General features: G+C 37.8%; 4 protein-coding genes across 7 annotated transcripts; 2 read left to right on the forward strand and 2 right to left on the reverse strand.

The window, feature by feature from the left end:
- Window positions 1-379: 379 nt before the first annotated feature.
- Window positions 380-3,109, forward strand: LOC133709137 (uncharacterized). 2 transcript variants are annotated; one of them, XM_062134772.1, is made up of 6 exons: window positions 380-534; window positions 1,123-1,268; window positions 1,358-1,501; window positions 1,738-1,860; window positions 1,997-2,140; window positions 2,519-3,109. In XM_062134772.1, the coding sequence occupies exons 2-6, from the start codon at window positions 1,134-1,136 to the stop codon at window positions 2,963-2,965; spliced, it is 993 nt and encodes a 330-aa protein (XP_061990756.1). In that variant the 5' UTR covers window positions 380-534; window positions 1,123-1,133; the 3' UTR covers window positions 2,966-3,109. The 2 variants fall into 2 exon arrangements, with proteins under 2 accessions (XP_061990756.1, XP_061990755.1); XM_062134771.1 differs by having other exon boundaries at window positions 381-534; window positions 1,352-1,501.
- A 250-nt stretch (window positions 3,110-3,359) lies between these two features.
- On the reverse strand, window positions 3,360-6,909 carry LOC133709136 (pantothenate kinase 1). The gene is made up of 10 exons (XM_062134770.1): window positions 6,704-6,909; window positions 6,402-6,593; window positions 5,881-5,927; window positions 5,666-5,782; window positions 5,225-5,344; window positions 5,036-5,130; window positions 4,851-4,944; window positions 4,549-4,680; window positions 4,180-4,292; window positions 3,360-3,905 (listed from the first exon to the last, which is right to left on the reverse strand). Exons 1-10 carry the CDS (start codon window positions 6,795-6,797, stop codon window positions 3,683-3,685), a joined length of 1,227 nt encoding a protein of 408 aa, XP_061990754.1. The 5' UTR covers window positions 6,798-6,909; the 3' UTR covers window positions 3,360-3,682.
- Window positions 6,910-13,008: 6,099 nt separating this feature from the next.
- LOC133708727 (type 2 DNA topoisomerase 6 subunit B-like) lies at window positions 13,009-17,192 on the forward strand. 3 transcript variants are annotated; one of them, XM_062134233.1, is made up of 12 exons: window positions 13,010-13,185; window positions 13,262-13,364; window positions 13,474-13,557; window positions 13,649-13,675; window positions 13,760-13,868; window positions 13,951-14,026; window positions 14,265-14,285; window positions 14,534-14,730; window positions 14,850-14,994; window positions 15,255-15,448; window positions 15,584-15,707; window positions 16,642-17,192. In XM_062134233.1, exons 1-12 carry the CDS (start codon window positions 13,144-13,146, stop codon window positions 16,945-16,947), a joined length of 1,428 nt encoding a protein of 475 aa, XP_061990217.1. In that variant the 5' UTR covers window positions 13,010-13,143; the 3' UTR covers window positions 16,948-17,192. The 3 variants fall into 3 exon arrangements, with proteins under 3 accessions (XP_061990219.1, XP_061990217.1, XP_061990216.1); XM_062134232.1 differs by having other exon boundaries at window positions 13,011-13,185; window positions 15,255-15,447; window positions 15,577-15,707; XM_062134235.1 differs by lacking the exon at window positions 14,265-14,285 and having other exon boundaries at window positions 13,009-13,185; window positions 15,255-15,447; window positions 15,577-15,707.
- A 305-nt stretch (window positions 17,193-17,497) lies between these two features.
- On the reverse strand, window positions 17,498-19,172 carry LOC133708728 (galactinol synthase 1). Its single transcript, XM_062134236.1, has 4 exons — window positions 18,708-19,172; window positions 18,302-18,622; window positions 18,060-18,194; window positions 17,498-17,968 (listed from the first exon to the last, which is right to left on the reverse strand). The coding sequence occupies exons 1-4, from the start codon at window positions 19,044-19,046 to the stop codon at window positions 17,741-17,743; spliced, it is 1,023 nt and encodes a 340-aa protein (XP_061990220.1). The 5' UTR covers window positions 19,047-19,172; the 3' UTR covers window positions 17,498-17,740.
- Window positions 19,173-19,584: the final 412 nt, after the last annotated feature.

Consider the following 19,584-nt stretch of genomic DNA (forward strand, 5'->3'; position numbering starts at 1 on the left):
ATTATTCGGGATGTTCTCTATGAGGATATTAGTAATGCTTCAATTGTAACTCGGAGTCCAGGCTATATGTCCCATCCGAGACATTTTACTATTGCTATCAATAATATTTCGTAGGACCTCCCCTTCAAAAAAAATAAATGTATTTCAATTGATCGAATTTGAGTACCGATGATATATTTTTTTTTTTGACTTTGTCAAGGGGAACCCAAAGGCTTCCTAGGCCCAAGATAAACCCCTTCGGCGCATGTGAAATGCTCCAACTGTGCATTGCAGCACAGTGCCTCGCCACTTTGACAGCTTCGGGGTTCGAACCTAGGTTGGGGAGCACACCCAACTAGGCAAGAACCACTAAGCCACTTGCAGTGGTTATCAGACAGTAGTGATGATTGACCTTATATTAATTACACGTGCATCACGTGCAACTCTTACTGTGTAGAAATCCAAGAATGGGAATGGAAAAAACAGCAGAAAGTTGGATCAGCTTCATCATTCCAACCGAAGAGGAATGACTGTTCTTCTTGTTAGATTTGCTCTGTAAGTCAAACCCATTCATTTTCTGATTCCCACCTTAAATATTTAGTGTAATTCGGGGTTTCATTTATGGGTTCGTTTCAGGAGCTATGGATTTTGCTTTTCCCTTTCTTTCTGCAGTTTATATTTGTTTCAGGCTCATGGTTTTTGCTTTTTGGTGTCTCTGAAATTTGAGATGGGTTGTGCTTTTTCTTGATTTTTGTTTGTTAAAGCTCCTGAGTTTGAAGTATATGTTGATGGGTTATGGTTGTTGCAAATTGTTGGATCAAATTCAGTTCATTAAGAAAGATGTACTAGGTGTCTTCTGGTATATTGGTTGGTTGTAGCTTGAAGTACTGAGAATTAAATAAGGTTCAAGAATTGGATGTACTATAAATTAACTAATTTCTATTCTAGTGTTTGTGGAACTCCAGAAGACATATTGCTATAACCAAGTCGATGGTTTTACTTCTCTGATTTAAAAGCATAGAGAGAGTTTCATCACTCGCGCAATTCGTGTCCAGTGAAAGTCATAAGACAGCATTGTTTTTACTAATGAAAATGAAATACCAATTGCTGAAATATTGAATAAAAACTTATATTTCATAACAGTTGCAGTAGTGATGGGTGAGACAGAGGTGCCCACGACAAGCATAGACATCCGCAAGAACGAGAAAAATGGGCGCCTCAAGGCATTGGATGTAGTGCTCTCTAAAGCTTTTGTCCAGGTTCCTCACAAGCTACAGAGTTTTCTTAAGGTCAGTCATTTCACTAAAAGATTGAGTCTTGTGGTTGTTGGTTTGATTTAGTATTAATAACCGCTTCATCGTTCATGTCTCAGTCACAGTTTAGAAGACTACCAAAAGCTGATGGAGTTAAAACAGTGAGCTCTGTCCCTAAAAAGGCTTCATCTTTGGAGGTTGACCTGGAAAAGCAGTTGCAAGCATGGAGAGAAAATCCTTCATGGGATGATCAAACACCACATATAAAGGTGAGAAATGTACTTCCCTCTATGGATAATAGTTTCCTTTGGTGTGTTCATTAAGCAGTATGTCAAATGTGATCGGTAATAGCTGTTGTTGTCAAGTAGAAAATAAAAATAAAAAAAGTAATCAAAAAGTTTGAACTATCAGTACATCTGGGAAGGAACATTTCAAGTCTTCAAGAGTTTATGGCTTCTCTGAGTATGTAGTAACCGTGAGTCACAAAGTAGTTTACTCTGTGCAGGTCAGTGTGCCAAAAGGTTCTCTCTGCAACCTCAGTGTAAACGTCAATGTTGGGTTGCCCCCAGATGCAGTATATAATATTGTAACTGACCCCGACAATAAGAGGGTTTTCAAGAATATTAAGGCAAGTAATAATGGTCTTTTTCTTCACCATGAGTGTTTTTCTTTGTACCTTTTGTCCTTTTCGTACTCCCCTTCTTGTGATACTAATCCATACAAAACTGTATTTGTCAATTTGACAAGTTAATTATCTGTCTCAGGAGGTGATATCCAGAAGAGTTTTGGTTGACGAAGGTCTTAGGCAGGTTGTTGATCTAGAGCAAGCAGCTATATGGAAATTTCTTTGGTGGTCAGGGACCATTGCAGTTCATGTTTTAGTAGATCAAAACAGAGAAGACCGCTCGGTAAGGATTCATTCTTCCCCTTGTTACACTGCAATTTAAGAATTTGCTTTTTGTTGCTTTTCCACGTGCTCCATGTTCTTTTTACATGTGCTCACCATTAGCATCAACATCAGCTTTGAGTCTATAACAGAAACAATATCTCTGAATTGTTGCTAATTGTATTTGAAATTGAAGCAAAGTGAATTTTAGTTTCTGAGTGACATTGTATGAGGTAGAATCAGTAGATATCAGGTTTGTGATGTCAGCACTTCTAATGTTCGGTACTGCTAGTGTGCTTTATTTCTGTGGAGTTGTAGTTAATAGTTTAGAAGCTCTTGACCATATCTGTAATGCCGTGGGAAAAGCTGTTCTCTATGTCTGATAATGTTGATTTGCCAGATGAAGTTCAAGCAAGTCAAAACAGGGTTTATGGAGAGATTTGAAGGCTGCTGGAGAGTGGAGCCTCTTTTTGTTGATGAAAAAACCTGCTTTCCCTATAAACCCACAACATGGGCAGACTATAATTCACACACTGGAGGCAAAGGAAGGATCGGATCAAAGGTGAGCTTGGACCAACTGATCCAACCGTCTATTGTTCCTCCCCCACCCATTTCTTGGTATCTGAGGGGTATCACCGCCAAGACCACAGAGATGTTGATAAATGATCTTCTTGCTGAAGCCGCCAGAATACGGGGAGAATTGAACCATGAGAAGTCTGATAAAGAGGTTGAAATGTCTCAGGAAGTACTTAATCAAGTTGATAACACCTGTAACATCAAAGAAAGATGGGCTATGCATAGGAGAAATGCAAAGCAATGTCATCGGAGGCTACCGACTGCCAAATGATGTATAAATTGTATTTAGTTATTGATATATAAGTACACTGTCTATATTCTGTATGCACTGGAAATTGATATGTAAAAGTTTCATCAACGTCTGTTGTATCTGTCAATGACTCAACTTCTTGTATGTCATATAGTTTGAACACTAGTTGTTGAATCCATTTTATCTGTCAGGTCAATGCTATATGTTGGATTAAACTCCAAACTTCAAACTCCTTCATTTTCCTTTTACTTGTCTGCTACCCCATTCCCCCGAGTCCCTGACCTATCCATTTTCTTCCACAATGAAAGTCCTAATGAGATTTGATTTGTTACTTGGGAAGTCTTCTTGATTTTCGAAAGAGAATTGCCGCACACAATCAAAGTGGGTAGAAGATGGTAAAATAATAAATCTTCAATGACAGTAAGTAATTCACTTTATTTAATTGTGACGCAGTTACATAGTTGCTATCTCCAAAATACAGTACAAAATCTAGATTTTCTGGGTTGATGTTGCTCATAGTGCAGAATAATCAGGTGATGTTACATTGTGCAATTATGAGTAATATCTTTTTCCATCTCAGCTATCATCCTTTTTGTCTCGAATACATGTCCTAGTATGTATCAATAGTGTTACATATGCTACGCAAGTATGAAGCCTTTGACGTTCACAGTGCTCACGGGCAACCAAGAATTGCCCCTAAGCATTGTGTTGAGCCTGGAGGAGAAGCCAATGCAAATTCTAAGACAAGTATATACTGCAATTTATGCTTGGGTTGTCATTCAATTCCGAGTCTGCAGGACCATGAGTTTTATCTCCTCCATGGGATGCACTTGGGGATTGTTGCACCAACTGATGGACCATCAAGTTATCAAAGCCATGCTTCTCATAGCTCATGAATGCACCCAATGCTCCAAGAAACCCTTCGTGCCTTAAAAACATTGCTTTGGCTTCACCTTTAGACCTGCAAAGAAGGACCAGAGGAACGACAACCATGAGAAATGATGGATGAGTAAAAACCCAGCCAAACTTCATAATGTTCCTGGCTCAGCCCAGAAAGGAACCATTTTTTGTGACATCAGCAAGGGAATTGATCTATGGAGTTCATGCATGGGATCAATTTTATGTTCTGAAGGATTTATACCAAACTAAATACTTCAATTCTGGGGCAGGAAAAAGGAAACAATTTCCAACAGTACCAGAAATGAAAAAAGAAAAAGAAAAAGAAAAAACAGTACCAGAAATGAACAGCAACAGCAATGGTGTCCATGGTGTAAGCATGACCCCGAAGGAAAAATCCCGCAAAAAATATGCGCTTGAGCCCAAACCTTAGTGCATTCAAGTATGAAATCTGGACAAAAGGTGCAAAATGAAAGAATATGAGACAAATAGTTATTACAACTTATGGCAAAAGTTATGGCAGAACTAAATAGGCTAGAGATATATGTGCAGCAGGCTAACATTTAGCGTCACCAATCTATGCAGACCCGTAAACAAAAATGTTCCACATCCACATGCATTACCAGTTTACCACTCTGATATTATTACATCAATAGTTAAGTAAATATTATTCACTGCCAGCAATACCTTTTATCAACATGACTTACCTGTCCAATGTTATTTGAAATCATTCTTAAAAGGGACCGAGAAATATCTTCAGGTTTGTAATCTTCCAGCTCCTTATTATCAGATATTGCCTTGCCAAAGCTAGAAGCAATGGCAGTTGATGAAAGGCCTATCTGGAATCATCAGAAAAATTACACTCAGTTAATAAACATGAGAAGTTAACAAAAACAAGAAGCTTTGCCATATTTTAAGTTTAGGAACCCTCTAAAGTGACATGCAGAAATATCGAAACCAACAAGATTTCATCATCTTGAACCGAAAGGGGGATATCAAGAATATTTACCTTTTTATAGTCTGTGCCACCATATATGTCCCCAACAAGCATGTCTACCACTCTATTATTTCCCCGATGACTTAACTCCAGCAACTCATCAAAACTGAGACAGATTAACAACGTTGGTGCTCAAGGGAAAAATCATATAATAATGTCTTTGATATCACTATGGAGAAGCAAAAGAAAGTATATACCTCTTGCACTTTGTTAAAAGCCTTCCTAAACCCCAAAAGGTGCCACCACCCACATTGGTTCCACTTACACGCTCAAATTTACCAGGTCCATCCACCTATATATGCAAAATATATAAGAAAATGAGAAGCCTAGTAAAAGCTAAAGTACATGAAATTCAATAATTCAAGAAACAGATATAATGAGAACACCTTGATCATACTGACACCAGAGCCAATATTAACCAGGAGATAGGGGTATAGATCTTCCTGATCAATCTGCGCAAATTCCTTCTGACCATCCATGTATGTAAATGCTTCGTCGTGAACTGACTACTTAAATAACAATCAGCATGTCAATAATACTTTCAGACAAGATATTCATAGAACAATGAAGATAAAAACAGTTTGCCACGAAGTACAAATAGAGATCAGTAATGACATAATGGGAAGGCACAAATGAATGAAGTGCAAGCCATTTTTCATAATCCCAAAGAACCGCAAATATCTGTCCCAAAGAAGTGGAAATTTACATGGTTTCAAGAGAAAGGTGGTGCCCATCCCAAACCACACATCCTATGCAATACATGACAGGACTTAACAAAGGCACCAACTTGTACATACCAATATATGAATGTTGTATTAGGATCCCACCTTAAGCAGAAAATTTGCTCCAGCTACAAGACTGTCCATTTCATCTTCTTTGCCAAGACAAATCCCAAGCTTTTCTTTAAAGAGATCCGCGAACTTGTATGCCCCACCACCTGTGGCCTACGCACCATCATCACTACTTTAATACATTTGCATACTTCAAAAGCGCATGTTGCAAACAATCATAGCATTACATAGCTGTAAGAAAAAAAATTTACCTTAATAACGCACTTCTCATTGGCAGAAGCACCATTATGCTGGCAGCCTGAAAATCCTCTAAAACGATAAGCAAATGACCAAAACAACGAGAAGTAATAACTACAATAACAGTGCATCTGAAAGCTTCTTTAGCAGAGAAAAAGTGAGAGACTGAACAAGTAGTGAGTTGGCAACCATATACAGGACATTCCATTTTCCGGAAGTTGAAATTGTTCAAGACCACAGAAATTTCAAATGGGGTAGTTTCCCCAATCAAAATAAAGGGTTCTTTGGCCAAAGCTTCAATTTTTATTTACAGGGGTATTTCACAAAGAACGCCCATTGATGTTAATCAAATCAGAATAGCAACAAGCAGCTAGTTTCAATCCAATAAACTCATGCAGACAATCAAAGAAGCTAGTTTCAACATCCTCACTTACTTAACATGAACAAACTTAGCAACAATAAACAGTAACTGTTTGAAAAGCTCCAAAGTAGTAGTGACAAACATGGAAAACTGATACATAAATCATGTACATACCAGTAATGCGAAGTTGCTTGGATTGAATGAAGTCTATGCAATCATGTATTTTAGCCGTTTCAAATTTCGCAAAATGGAGCTTCCCTTCAAGAACAGGACCACCACCTTCATTTCCATTAGAAACTTGTACACTACTCTTTGAACAACCACCATCACTGTTTTGTGAAAAATAGACCAGCTTAATCAAAGAGCCTGAAAAAAACAAAACAAGGGGGAGCAAGAAAGATCAAACCTTTGAGAAGATTTCAGCAAAACAACACAAACCCAAAATGATCAAGAGAGATTAAGATCAAGTATATTGCCTCCAATATCCAAAGCAAGATGGGAAATTTGAGCTTGCGATGATTCCTCCATGGGTTCTGATTGTACGTGATTTTCAAGGTTGCCGATTTCCATTTGACCTGGAATCGAATGGTGCAGTTGCTGTGCTTCACCTAACCCATGACTTCTCAATTAGATACAAAACGTTTATTTGGTTTTTCTGGGTGGCACTGCTTTCACAAGGGTTGCGTTAAAATTTTCAATTACAGGTCGACCTGTCTCTGTTACATTAGAACCTTTTGACTTTCAAAACTCGACGGCTCACTTTGGGAATGGCAATTCAGTAATCTCAGATTAAAAGATTTTGCGATACCGCGATTAATCTTGAAATAAGGTGTAAATAAAGAGAGAAAAAAAAATGATATTAACTAAAATTTCATGAAAGTATCGAAATATTTACCCTTAACTTTAATGGTATGGTATTCTTCTTAGAAATTTAAGACATTGTATGCTCTCCAAAATGACCTAATCTTATTATGTATCAAGTATTGATTATCATCTTTTACATTAAATGCCCTGGCTATGTGGATAGGTTTCATATCAACTTACTCCTCTATTGTATCGAAAAAACTTTATTCCTCTATTACTTTCAAGCTAGGAAAGTCTTTAACATTAGTCTAGCTAAGGGTAGGACATTATTTAAGATTTTTAGAAATTTAAAACCGAATTGTATGTTTAGAAATGACCTAAATTACACAAAAATATGATCAAAGTACTGATTAGCATATAATGACCTAGCTTATGTGGATAGGTTTCATACCAACTTAATTATTCCTCTATTAATACTTTCCAGCTATTTGAATAATGGGTTAGCCCTATCCTTCTACATAATCAAATTTATCAGATTAACCATGTGTTTTTGTTTTTGTTTTCTGGTGCTGTGTATATTGATTTTTTTTTCATTTTTGAAAGTTGTAGTACCTATTAAAATATGAACAGAACATGCCAAGTTGCCTGCAGCTGATGAGAGTGAGTCCACAGTCCAGCACTCAATAGAAGACTTTGACAGAATAGAAGCTTGAAATGGCATCAACTTTAATCAGTTGACTTCCAATTCCAGAATTGAGTGGTTGTGCAATATTGAGCTTCAGTGACCTTGACTTCCACTAGTGCTGCAAATAGCTAGAGGTGTTAACCTCAACTAACCCATGATAGTGTGTCATTTAAACCCCCTTTTCACCCTATTGCCAAAACAAAAACAAAAAATTTCAATTGTGAAGTTTTCACTACCTGAAACTCTGCAAGGAAGATCGTAGGGCTATTGCATGCAGATGCAGGACTAGTGTACAAGCTATGGCGCCGAAGCTTTGACAATGTTTCAACGTAAAAACGAAAGAAAGAAAGAACGTTTTAGTACCCCGAATAATAAATGGATAAACAGACTTTTCGAATATGCATAATTGAACAAATTGTTTTATAAATTTTATTGCTTTTTGACTATGAAGAATCATTAGAGAGAGAAAAATTGTTAGAGATTTCATTATTTCATCAATTAGAACACATTCTAAAAATCATGTTTTACCAATGGTGAGATTAAGAAACATGAAAATTTGAATACAAATGAGACTTTACATGCTTTAATATGTTAGGAAGTGGTGTGAGACACCTATAAAATGCAATGACATGTCGAAACAGGTTAACCCTTGGTTACATTATTTTTTGGGGAAATGATCATTTACCCAAATTTAGGATTAGTTAATCCCACTTACCCAAACACTCTAAGAGTTTGACCACTTAAACAACAAATTATGATTTTTAAACCCAACTGCCCAACTCTTTCAAAACGGGCCTGTTTTCTTCAAAATTTCTGACCGTTTTGCCCTTTTGTAACTGCCAAGCTTTCAAAATCGTAACAGAATGAGATTTAGAGAGAGAAGCTCCCCTATTTTAGAGAGAGAGGATCAACGCGATTTCTAGAGAGAGAAGCTCTCCAGTTTTTGAGAGAGAACCTCTGCCATTTTAAAGAGAGAAAGGAGCTGTGCGATTTCTAGTGAGAGAAGCTCTGCGATTTCTAGAGAGAGAATTAAGCTTTGCTGCGATTATCACATGGAGCGAGATCGAGCTCTTGTTTGTGTTCCTCCATCGCGGTTTGATTCTTTTCTTCATCGATCTCTAATTGTTTGATTTTAGCTCGGTTTAATCTGTTTGATTTGAATTTCTAGGTCTTTTTGTGTACGAATTGTTGTGTTATTAGTCCGAAGTTTTTGGTGAATCTGAGCTTCGTGTTAACTTTGAACTGGTTGTGAAGTGTTTTTGTAGTTCTGATTTGAATTGTTGTTTAGTGATATTTTCCTTTGTGTTCAGAGCAATTTGTTATAGTTTCTGAAGTGTTTTGGTAGTTCTGACTACATTATTAGGGGGCAATAATGTGTCTTAATTGTTATGAAGTCCCTATAATAGTTGTTCAATGATCTTTTCCTTTGTGTTCAGAGTAATTTGTTACTGCTTCTGATGTGTTTTGGTAGTTCTGACGTTATTATTGGGAGGCAATAATCTGTTTATTGGGGGGTAATAATAGTTCTGTTTTGTTATTTTTTGCAAGAATATGGGTGATCCTTTGGTTGCTAGGTGCATTTATTCTGACAAAGGTTATATGATTCCTCCGAAGCAGTAGTACATGTTTCTGAAAATGATTGTTAGGTTTTACAGTTTTTATTGGGTGGCAGTAATAGGTTTATTGGGGGGCAATAATTGTTTATGTTCAAGCTTATTGTAACATTTTTCTTTTAAGGATGATTGATATTGACTTTTATTTGATTTCTGTTGCTTTTTAAGAAATGGATTAAATTTTGAACACGATTGAGTTTGTAGTGACTGGTTATAAGAGGTTTATTAGGGAGCAATAGAGATTTTATTGCCCCCCAATAAACCTGATTATTTGGGGACTTTAGTTCACCAAGTATTGATTTTGAATACCTGTACTTTTGCAAACTAATTTAAAACCCAACTGAGTTACTTCTGACCATCCTTATAAAGATTATTGGGGGGCAATAAAGTTTTTATAACCCCCCATTGGGGGGCAATAAAGTTTTTATAACCCCCTAATAAACATGTTTATTTGGGGGACTTGAATCTATCTGCAATTTTTTGAAAGGACTTGTAATAATTTGAATGCAACAGAAGTATATCATATCATCCAAATCATGTCATTCCACCGTAATTGAAAAATAAATTGCATACGCGAGAATGTACAATCCCTACTTTCGGAATCCCTAAGTTAAATTCCTACTTTCAAAATAAAGATCCTACTTTACAGTACATTAGAAGTTAGATATCATGTTCAGGATTTCAGTGTTCACCTTCTCCAAGCTCCATCAAGAGTCATGATTCACTCAACTGTGTGCTTCCTCTTCAAAATCACTCAACAGGTTGAATCTTGGTCTTGCCATTCTGCGCGCAAACAAAACCAAAATCATCATCTTAGACTTTCAAAATCAAAATTTCTAACATTACTGACCCCAATAAAGACATTATTGGGGGGCAATAATTTGTCTATTGCCCCCAATAGACCACCAAGAAAACTCAATTTTCAATCAATAACAAATTAATGTACTTTAATAAACACAAAGAAACAGAAGACTTTTCAAAGCCCTAATTTCAATGATTAATGAACCACAGTTAAGACATTATTGGGGGACAATAATCTGTCTATTGCCCCCCAATAGACCACCAAGAAAACACTCCATTTTCAATCAATAATGACATGTTTCTATCATTCACAGATTATTGTACTTTAATAAACTCAACACAACATAAGACTTTTCAAAGCTCTAATTTCAGTGATTAATTAACCACAGTTAAGAAATTATTGGGGGGCAATAATATGTCTATTGCCCCCCAATAGACCACCAAGAAAACACTCCATTTTCAATCAATAACAGATTAGTGTACTTTAATAAACAGTGCAGTGATTATTGCCCCCAATAGACATATTATTGGGGGGCAATAATCTTTTTTTTTTTTTGGTTTCGACTCCATAATAGGCTTTCAATGAGTCTCTATTTTCACTCAATTAACAATTTATGATCAAAAAACAACATTCACAACATTATTTCACATGTATGAACCAGAAACCCTAGATTTCACAGATTCTCGCACATGCAAAGTCTATTTCACATATATGAACCAAATTTAAGCTATCGACAAGTTTTTTTTTTTTTTATTGTTTTTATTTCTTATAAAAGAGGATCAAAGGGTTTCACTCCTACCCTCATGGTGACTCAAACCCATGACTTCGTACATAGGTAGTGGGTGCTCTAACCACTAAGATTTATGTAATCGATTTCGCAGAAAACCTGAAAATCTGAAAAACGAATTAGAAATTCAATTTTTACCTCTTTCGATGTTTCTGAAGCAGGAGAAAATACACCGCTGCCGGACCTTGAATCTTAATCGCCGATGTTCGGTGAGTATCGTGCTCGTTTAACAGAGAAAGAGAGAGAGAGAGAGAACTGAAAAGGAAGTCGTGGTGTTAGTTGGTATGGGATAGTGGTACGGTTTGTAATTTCTTTGTTTTCGGAGCCCAGAAGCGTTGTTGCATATTAGTTTGGATAAGTGGGCACTCTTGGTGGACTGTTTGGGTTCCTGTTAGGCCTAATTTGGGGAAGTGGTCACGGCCCCTTATTTTTTCTTCATAATATTCTCCTGTATCACAAACTCACTATTCATAGAATATGATTTTTATACTGTGTTTTAATTTACGGAACATCAAAATCTCTAACAAACTTTTTTCAATGAACTTTATTTATTTTGACTTTGAAAAATCATAAAAAAAATAAATAAAATAAATAAAAACTTGCATCGTGAATTTTGAGTCCAATCAGTTTGAGAAGTGTTTGAAAATCATTACTTAATGGTGAGTAAAGTTTAGTGAGAAAATAATAGGGAAATTCGTCCAAATAGTGTCTGAACTTTTCCAGACTATTAATTTTCATACCTATACTTTGAAAAATCTCATAATAGTACCTGAAGTTTTGGCCCCAACCCAATTTTCATACCTGGCAACAGTAAAAACGTTAACTCTGTTAACTTTTAAAGGGTTTTTTCGTCATTTTACTATTCATCCTCCTATCTTATCTGAAACCATCCTCATCTCCATCCTCTTCTTCTCCTCCACCGAAACCATCTCCATCCTCATCTCCATCTTCTTCTTTCTTTTCTCCCTTCTCCTTCCTTCTGGTCTACAGCGATGGATGGTTTGCAGGGAGGCGAGGTCGGGCGAGAGTGGATGCTGTCAGGCGGGGAGGCGTGCGCGGGGCCGCGGAGGCCTGGGGTGCAGCGCTGGACAAGGCTGAAGTCCGTGTGGGCTGGCGGGGATTGGGGATGAGTGGGCTGCTACGTCGTCGTCGATCTGGGTGCTGCGACGGTGGGGAGCTAACAAATCTGATCTGGGTGCTGCGACGGTGGAGAGCGCCGGCGAGCAGTGGCCTTCTCGAGTCGTGCGAGGCTAGGCGAGAGTTGGGCCACTCGTACAAGTGCAGCAGCGCCGTTGCAGGTGAGGAGGCGGGGTGTGCAAGGCGCGGGCTGTCGGACGCGAGTCTACTGCAGGCAGGGAGGGTGGCAGGCCAGTCTGGGGAAGCCGAGGTGAGGGTAGGCTACCTTGACTTGTGTAGTTGCTCAATTTTGCATTTGTTTGGTAGAAATTGAAGAATTTATGGTGTTTTAGGTGGATTTGGCTTGGTGGGTGTGTTGGGATAGCTGAAAGTTGTTTGATTTTGTGTAATTTTGCAAAAAGTTTGAAGCTTTATGATGCATAATGTATGTTTGGGAGGAATGTATATGAATGAGCTAATCGGTCTGAGTTGAAAGTAAGAGAAATTGGCTTTAGTGCATTGTTAATTTGTTATGGTGAGCTAATCAGTATATGGGAAATGTAAGAGAATGCTGAAAACTTTTTTGGATTTTGTGTGCAAAGACTGAAGCTTTGAGATGCTTTCGGTGGAGGAGAAGAAGAGGATGGAGATGAGGATGGTTTCAGATAAGATAGGAGGATGAATAGTAAAATGACGAAAAAAACCCTTTAAAAGTTAACAGAGTTAACGTTTTTACTGTTGCCAGGTATGAAAATTGGGTCGGGGCCAAAACTTCAGGTACTATTATGACATTTTTCAAAGTATAGGTATGAAAATTAATAGTCTGGAAAAGTTCAGATACTGTTTGGACGAATTTCCCAAAATAATAACGTACGCCAAAATCGTGTGCTACAGTCCACAATTTTAGGTAGAAAATTAGAAATCATGATTTCGTTGAAAGTTACTAGTCCAAAATCATTACTTGACATTGCGGCTGTAGTAAGGGAGTTTCAAATAGATAGCCCGAGTGGAAATCTGCATATTCACTGAGGCCCAATTCTCAAAACCCATGTATATAAGGCGGGACTTTCATTTCCATTCGCTCCCAAAATCCAAAACCATTTTCAGAGATGAGCATTGCTTCCAGTTCCCTTCCAGAGCTGTGTCTACAGGTCACTTTCAACCTCATCTCGTTTCCTTTCGGTTCAATTCGATCGTAATTTTAACTCTCAATCACAATTTTCGCAGTTAATTTCTTCTGCATTTCAACGATGCCGCGCCTCCGACGACCTCTGCAGACTCTCCGTCGTTCTCCGGCGATCTCCGCCTTCCAATCTCGTTCGAATTTCAGGTTTCTCTTATGCTTCTCTTTTCATTTACTCGATTTTCGGTTCCGTTTTTTCCGAAACGAAACGAAACGACGTAGTTTTGGTTTTTTTTTTTTTTTTTTTTTTTGGCAGTTTCGGATACTGGTGTTGGAAGCTGCGTGGAGGAGTTTGAAGCCTTGAAGCTTTGCAGGGAGGCTTTTGGGGGTGAGATTTGGGGTAAGTCGAGTGTGAATTGACCAAAATGTCCTGGTTTGCGGTGGCTGTTTTTGTACCGATTTTGATTCACATGGAAGGTGTTATGATGCAGATGGATTGCTTTCCGTCACAACCACCGGTGAGTTCTGATTCGAACGCCACAACTGTGGTTTGTTTAAAACGGCGCGTTTCGAGGTTTGATAAGTCTTGGTGAAAATTGTAGGTTTTGGTGATAATGAGATATATCACTATGAGTTCAATCTAAAAGAGGCTGTGTCTGCCACAAGGTTGACCAGGCTGCCTTCGAATCCTAAGAATGGGCAGAAATTCAGGTACTAAAATCGGCTCACCACTGTGCTGGTGATATTGTTTAAAATGTGGTCTAATTGATTCATGGCTGTTGTTTGTTTCCAGTGGGACTGAAGTATGTCTGTCGATTTTTGAAAGCGTTGATGTTTTGCTAGGAGAGATTAGTCGCTTCTTTCAGAAGGTTTGATGATTCTGCTTCTGAACTTATAAATCGATGTTGCCATATCATAATGATACAATTATCTCAATGAAAATGCTTGATATTGATTGTGTATCTCTAGAAAATTTGTGAGGATCATGATATAACCGGATAAGGCAACATCTTTTTATACTGTTGTTGGCTACCGGGCAACTTATCTGCTATTAACTAGATGCTGACCCTATTTTTTAATTTTTATTTTCCTCTATTGGTTTTGCAGATCCTCATTCTAAAGATCCCTGTAAGTTCTACTTTGAACTTTGATGTTTTATTTGTTAAAACAATTACATGTCAAATCGTAGTCTTTCATTGTGTACATGTCTTGAACGTTTTTCTACTGATCCTTAGGATCTGCTATTTACCAATAGTACATCTTTAATTATATAAAAGAGAGGAGTTAATTGATGCAATGCATGTACAGTAATTAATGCGCTTAACTGCAATGATGAATTCAACAGTAACTAATTGGTCACCTTCTATTGTTCCCAGAATGTTGCAATTCAGCTGGTGGCTGAGCATGGGGATGTTCCTGGATCACGATATGAAAGTGTTTTTCTGGCAAATGAATGGAATCCTTTACCTTTCTCAGCTTCAAATCTTGAACGTTTAAAGTCAGGCCTTGAAGACTATGTTTTTAAGCATGGAAATACATTAGGAAAAAATTGCGAGTCATGCTTCTCAAATTGGTAAGTACACTAAATTCATGCTTCTAAACTGACTGCTGCATAACTGGTTCGAGATTACGTGTCACAGAAATTGAAAGTTCCTTTTGTGTGTCCTAAACCTATTCTTAAACTCTTGTAAGGGAGCATCTCAAGGTTGGGACTGGAGTAGCATGCCACACAGAAAGCCGTAGATATTCTGAATCAGTTATGGAAGCTGTGATTGTAATAAGTGAAATATCAGAGCTAGCGAGTACTTGCCTGAGGACATGTGAGGCCAAAACAGAGGTTGTTTGATCACTTAAGTTCTTCTGTTTATCAATTCCTGTACTAAAGCGTTCCTAAAACAGTTCCAGTCAATTATGACTTGTGAGCCTGCAGATGCTTTAAGATTGAGAACAATTAGGGTGCATACCATGTAGCCAACTTTAGAATTATGCGGGTCCATGAATTTTTCAATGAAGTGATTTCTTTTTAGAGAAATTTTCTTGGTGCTTGCAATATTTTTTCGATATATATTTAACTTGGATGAAAATGTTCATTTTCAGGTTTTGTATTTCAAAGATTTCTCACCTTGCCCAATTTCCCAATCATCTGTGAAGGCATTAACAAGCATTGACTGGAAAAGTTATGGATTGACTTTTGGGGGCGTTGTGGAGCAGGGTGGCTATGCATTACTGAAATGGGATAACTTGCCACCATATGTTCAAATTGACATTTCCCTCCACCACTACCATAACCAATATCCAAAATTATGTCGGATGCTTAATTTTCTCAACATTAGTCAACTTTTCCCTGAAATGCTTTTTGTTATGGTTTGTATGAAATCTGACATGTTACATGCACATGGCATTCCTTGACATGCTTCCAAGGTTACAACACCATCAGCAAGGCTAAAGATGCAACCTGATCAAAAACTTGTAAAAAAGGCAGTTAAATTTGCATTGAATGATTTGAAGGACAAACATGCTGGAGTTCTTCTAAGTGCCCATGCCCTCAAGGTAATATCTTGCTCTCACTTGCTGTCAGCTTTGAAGTTTCTAGCATAGTGCTTCTCTAAAGGCAAGTGCCTGTGCAAAATGTCATTGTAACTTAGTCATGCTGGTAGTTATTTTCCTCTTGGACATAATTATCATTCTTCAATTACCTTGTTACTGAATACTGAAATCGTCATACACGTTTTTGTTCTATAAAAGAATTAGTTTCTGCAGCAAAAGGTCTGCTGAATATTCAATTTCAGAAGGTAAATTATTCATAGCCTTCATCTGATAATTCACGTGCTTGAAATGATGGTTGAATTCCCTAATTATTCTCGTGTTCCTGATATAACTAGTCTGTGTTGGTTGGTTTGTTGCTACCTGTCAAACTCCATAAAGTAGAATGTGTTGTCCAAATTTTAGTCTGAAAGGTACCTGACTTATATGGTTCCCAGTTATTTTAATTAGAGATTCTCTAGTGCCAGACACATTTTTTGGGAAGACACAATCAACCATATTGCAGCCTATTTGGCTGATAGTTTCAAAGCATGGATGAAGATGATATATATTACCTTTAAGTCATACATTTTGGATTGGTGAAATATTTGATTACCTGTACCTGAAAGATACTGTTTTCCCTCATTTTTAACATTATCTTTTCGAGGGTTAAATAATAAGAGATTTTTTTTTTTTTTTTAAATTTCCAACAGAAGTTGTCTCACTTATGTTGAGATATCAAACTCCAAGCACTTCTATGAATCCCTGTAGTAAGAGGCTACAGTGAGTGACTTATTAATGTATTTTCATTTTCTTGGTACAGTATCTAGCAATTTGTTTGTAGTGATATACTGATATGACGAATGGTTAAGTTGTCTGATTTTATCATTGGTTGCATTACTTTAGCAACTTTATGTTCAGAATTTAGCAGCTGGATTTTATTGATCGCCTTGGTTCTCAGGTTCGTGACTGTGCCCCTGATCTTGCAAAAACAATTTCTAGCCTAATCCTGTGCTCCAACGACTCAAATTTCCGAGAAGAATGCTTTTCTTTTCTCGGTTTACCATTTCAAGGAGTAGGAAGTGAACTTGTTGAAGACTGTATAAAGGAAAAGATCATTTCAGTCATAGACATGAACGACAGAGAACAACCCCAGAGAAGCAAAGAAGTTCCAACTTTTCTTTTTGAAGATGATCACTTCCAGGATTCAGGGTCTCAAGATGAGGAATATGAAGGTGAGGATGCTTTTACCTCTATGGATATATAAACTTGAGCAATCCACAGAGGGCATGCCGATATGAATTGGTAAATTATAAATAACTGGTAGATTACATAAGGAAAAGGCCTTGCTCATATAGTTATGTTTTAAATCATTTCTGTCATTGTCATCTTACACATTCAATCATAAATTCATAATCGTTCAGTGCATTGATCGCATGCTCCTGTCACATGACTAATATTCCTTCTGTATTGTCATCTCATCAGTTGAATTGATTTTTTTTTTCCTTCCTCTTTTCTTTCTGCTACTGACTTGGTGATCTATGGCTGCACTTGCTTTTCGAGTCTCTGTAAGCATTTTGGGCCATTTAGAAGCAAAAATTCAATAGATATGAGTATCTGATGGCCTTGCCACCACCGTCCAGACCATCACAATGTGACACGTGTGTGGATCACAGTTGTTGCCATAAATTTCAGAATGGAACCTTTTAGTCGGCTAGGATGGATTTTGGGTATTCAAAAATTAGATTTGTGCCAAGGAATGGTCAACTGAAGTCTTTAAGAAGAAAAAAAAAACAGAAAAATATTGCTAGAAGAAGAAACTATAAAACACGTATATTAAGTGAAGTCTTAATACATATCAAATCCTCCAATACGCCAAGGCAAAAGTTATACTTCTTTTGCCAAAGAGGTAATATCATGTATAAATAGGTATGTGGTTTCTGCGTACTCTAAGGACCAAGAAAATAAAGGCCAAGCAACCCAGAAAAGAGTAAAGAAGATGATTAGTACTGATCACACCAACTTTTGAACTATTAGAAGTAATCTTTCAAAATCATATTTCAAGCAGCAGTGGGTGCAGGGATGTAAGTCATGGCAGTCCCATGAGGCATCGAACCCATGATCAACGACTTGGAGAAAGTTTGATCTTCTGCAGCAGCCGGGGGTTGATCAGCTTTGAAATCCAGGGACTCGTCGTTATAAACTTCCCACCATTTTGCTACTAACATCTTGATGTCCTCTCTCTGCATGTTTTCTTCTACGCCGGTGTACCTCCATGGCTTTGATCCCTATAATTAGTCACCCAAATATCGATAATTAGCTTAATCAGCTTTGAAAAATTTGAAAGTAATGAGTTTGAGGTAAAATAATGCTACTTACAGCAGCACAGTAGTGGACAACGTTTACTTCATCAAGCTTCACATTCTCTGGGTGGCGCCACAGCATGGCCAGAACTAGGTTGTATGCAAGAGGGATGGGCTTGTAAGTCTTTTGGAAGAACATGTTCAAGAAATCCTGTAAAATTTTGAACACCAGAGAATAATTAATAAGAAATGAGGACAGAAAAAAGAAAAAAAAGAGCAATCAATTTTCATTACAGAATTACTGAGGAATACACTCACTTGCTCTGCAAAAGGTGTGGGAGGAACAACCAGGAGATTCTCGAGAAGGCTTTCGTAGGTCAAACGATTAGGCTCAAACACAAACATGCCGGCGTTGAAGTACAACGGAGGAGGAGAACCCATCTCGGCCGGCCATGTAACCTTGTCTGGGCACTGCTGGCAATACCCAACTTTGTACTGCGGCGAGTGACTCCATGTATGTTCACAGAAGCAATCCATCACGGCATAGAAGTATCCATCAGGAGTGTCAAAGAGGTGATCTATGTTGTTGTACACTTGGATGTCCGCATCCAAATATATCATCTTGCTGTACTCCTCAAACTGCATACATAATACTATTATAACATGTAGTTCGGATTCATAGTTTGATAACATAACATGTCAAATATTTTACGTGTATACTTACATTCCAAATCCGGAGCTTGGAGTAGTTGATGACATAATATGCCATAGCAAACTCGACTTGGTTCTTAGGAGGATAAATTGGCACGATCTCACGAACAATACAACCTTGAGACTTCAAAATCTCACGGTGTTCTTCCGGGACGTCAGGCAATATTGCAACCACTAAAGGGTAGGCAGTCTTCACCTTGCGCAAACCCTTAGCCAATCCCACGACTCCTTTGACGTAGTCACCATTACCGGCTAAGAATGTCACATAGGCCCTCTTGGAGTAGCCTGCACTCAACGTCAAGACCTTGCTGGTGGCCGTGAACACATCTACCGGAACTTCAGGTGGAGCCATTGAGTAGATTTGTGTGTGCGCTTAGTGAAAAGATTGATGTAGTGATGAGGAGTGTAGGGAAAGCAAAGATATTAGCTACACTGAGGAAGCCAAACCTTACTAACCTTTGTTCCTGGCTTTGCAGTCGACCAAAGGCTTGATTTAAATAGAACGCAAATGAAGAGAAGATGCATGTGAAATGAAGCCCAAATGAAACTCAAATGCAAATTATACATGGTCCTAACTTTTTTATTAGTTAATGTTCAAAGGAAAAAAAAACCCCCAAAAAATGAATGAACAGTGTTTGATGTTCAACCCGCCAATCATCTATAGCTAAGCCTTATCATCAAGACTCAAGGGAGGGTTAAAGGTCACGGTCAAAAATTTAGAAAGTGATGCTCCAATAGTATCAGTATATATGATTACTTGCTCTGGGGGGGGAATTAATATATGTAATGGGCATCATATCATCAAGTGGAAGAGTCATTTTCCTTGGCTGAAATTAATAGAACTAATATAAATAATACACACACACACATATATGTGGAGCCTAGGTTGA

This window comes from Rosa rugosa, chromosome 5, assembly GCF_958449725.1.
Source record: "Rosa rugosa chromosome 5, drRosRugo1.1, whole genome shotgun sequence".
NCBI classification, from domain to species: domain Eukaryota; kingdom Viridiplantae; phylum Streptophyta; class Magnoliopsida; order Rosales; family Rosaceae; genus Rosa; species Rosa rugosa.

Bases quoted from the DNA above. Each gene is read 5' to 3' on its own strand.
- LOC133709137 (XM_062134771.1), top strand. From the start codon at position 1,134: ATGGGTGAGACAGAGGTGCCCACGACAAGCATAGACATCCGCAAGAAC. The intron at 1,502-1,737 runs GTGAGAAATGTA...TACTCTGTGCAG, and splicing joins ATCAAACACCACATATAAAG to GTCAGTGTGCCAAAAGGTTC. The intron at 1,861-1,996 runs GCAAGTAATAAT...TATCTGTCTCAG, and splicing joins GGGTTTTCAAGAATATTAAG to GAGGTGATATCCAGAAGAGT.
- LOC133709136 (XM_062134770.1), bottom strand. From the start codon at position 6,797: ATGGAAATCGGCAACCTTGAAAATCACGTACAATCAGAACCCATGGAG. The intron at 5,783-5,880 runs GTAAATTTTTTT...GATGGTGCGTAG, and splicing joins ATGAGAAGTGCGTTATTAAG to GCCACAGGTGGTGGGGCATA. The intron at 4,945-5,035 runs GTATATACTTTC...AATCTGTCTCAG, and splicing joins CTTTTAACAAAGTGCAAGAG to TTTTGATGAGTTGCTGGAGT.
- LOC133708727 (XM_062134232.1), top strand. From the start codon at position 13,144: ATGAGCATTGCTTCCAGTTCCCTTCCAGAGCTGTGTCTACAG. The intron at 14,027-14,264 runs GTTTGATGATTC...TTGGTTTTGCAG, and splicing joins TTAGTCGCTTCTTTCAGAAG to ATCCTCATTCTAAAGATCCC. The intron at 14,286-14,533 runs GTAAGTTCTACT...TATTGTTCCCAG, and splicing joins TCCTCATTCTAAAGATCCCT to AATGTTGCAATTCAGCTGGT.
- LOC133708728 (XM_062134236.1), bottom strand. From the start codon at position 19,046: ATGGCTCCACCTGAAGTTCCGGTAGATGTGTTCACGGCCACCAGCAAG. The intron at 18,623-18,707 runs GTAAGTATACAC...TTATGTATGCAG, and splicing joins CCAAGCTCCGGATTTGGAAT to TTTGAGGAGTACAGCAAGAT. The intron at 18,195-18,301 runs GTGAGTGTATTC...AAAATTTTACAG, and splicing joins CCACACCTTTTGCAGAGCAA to GATTTCTTGAACATGTTCTT.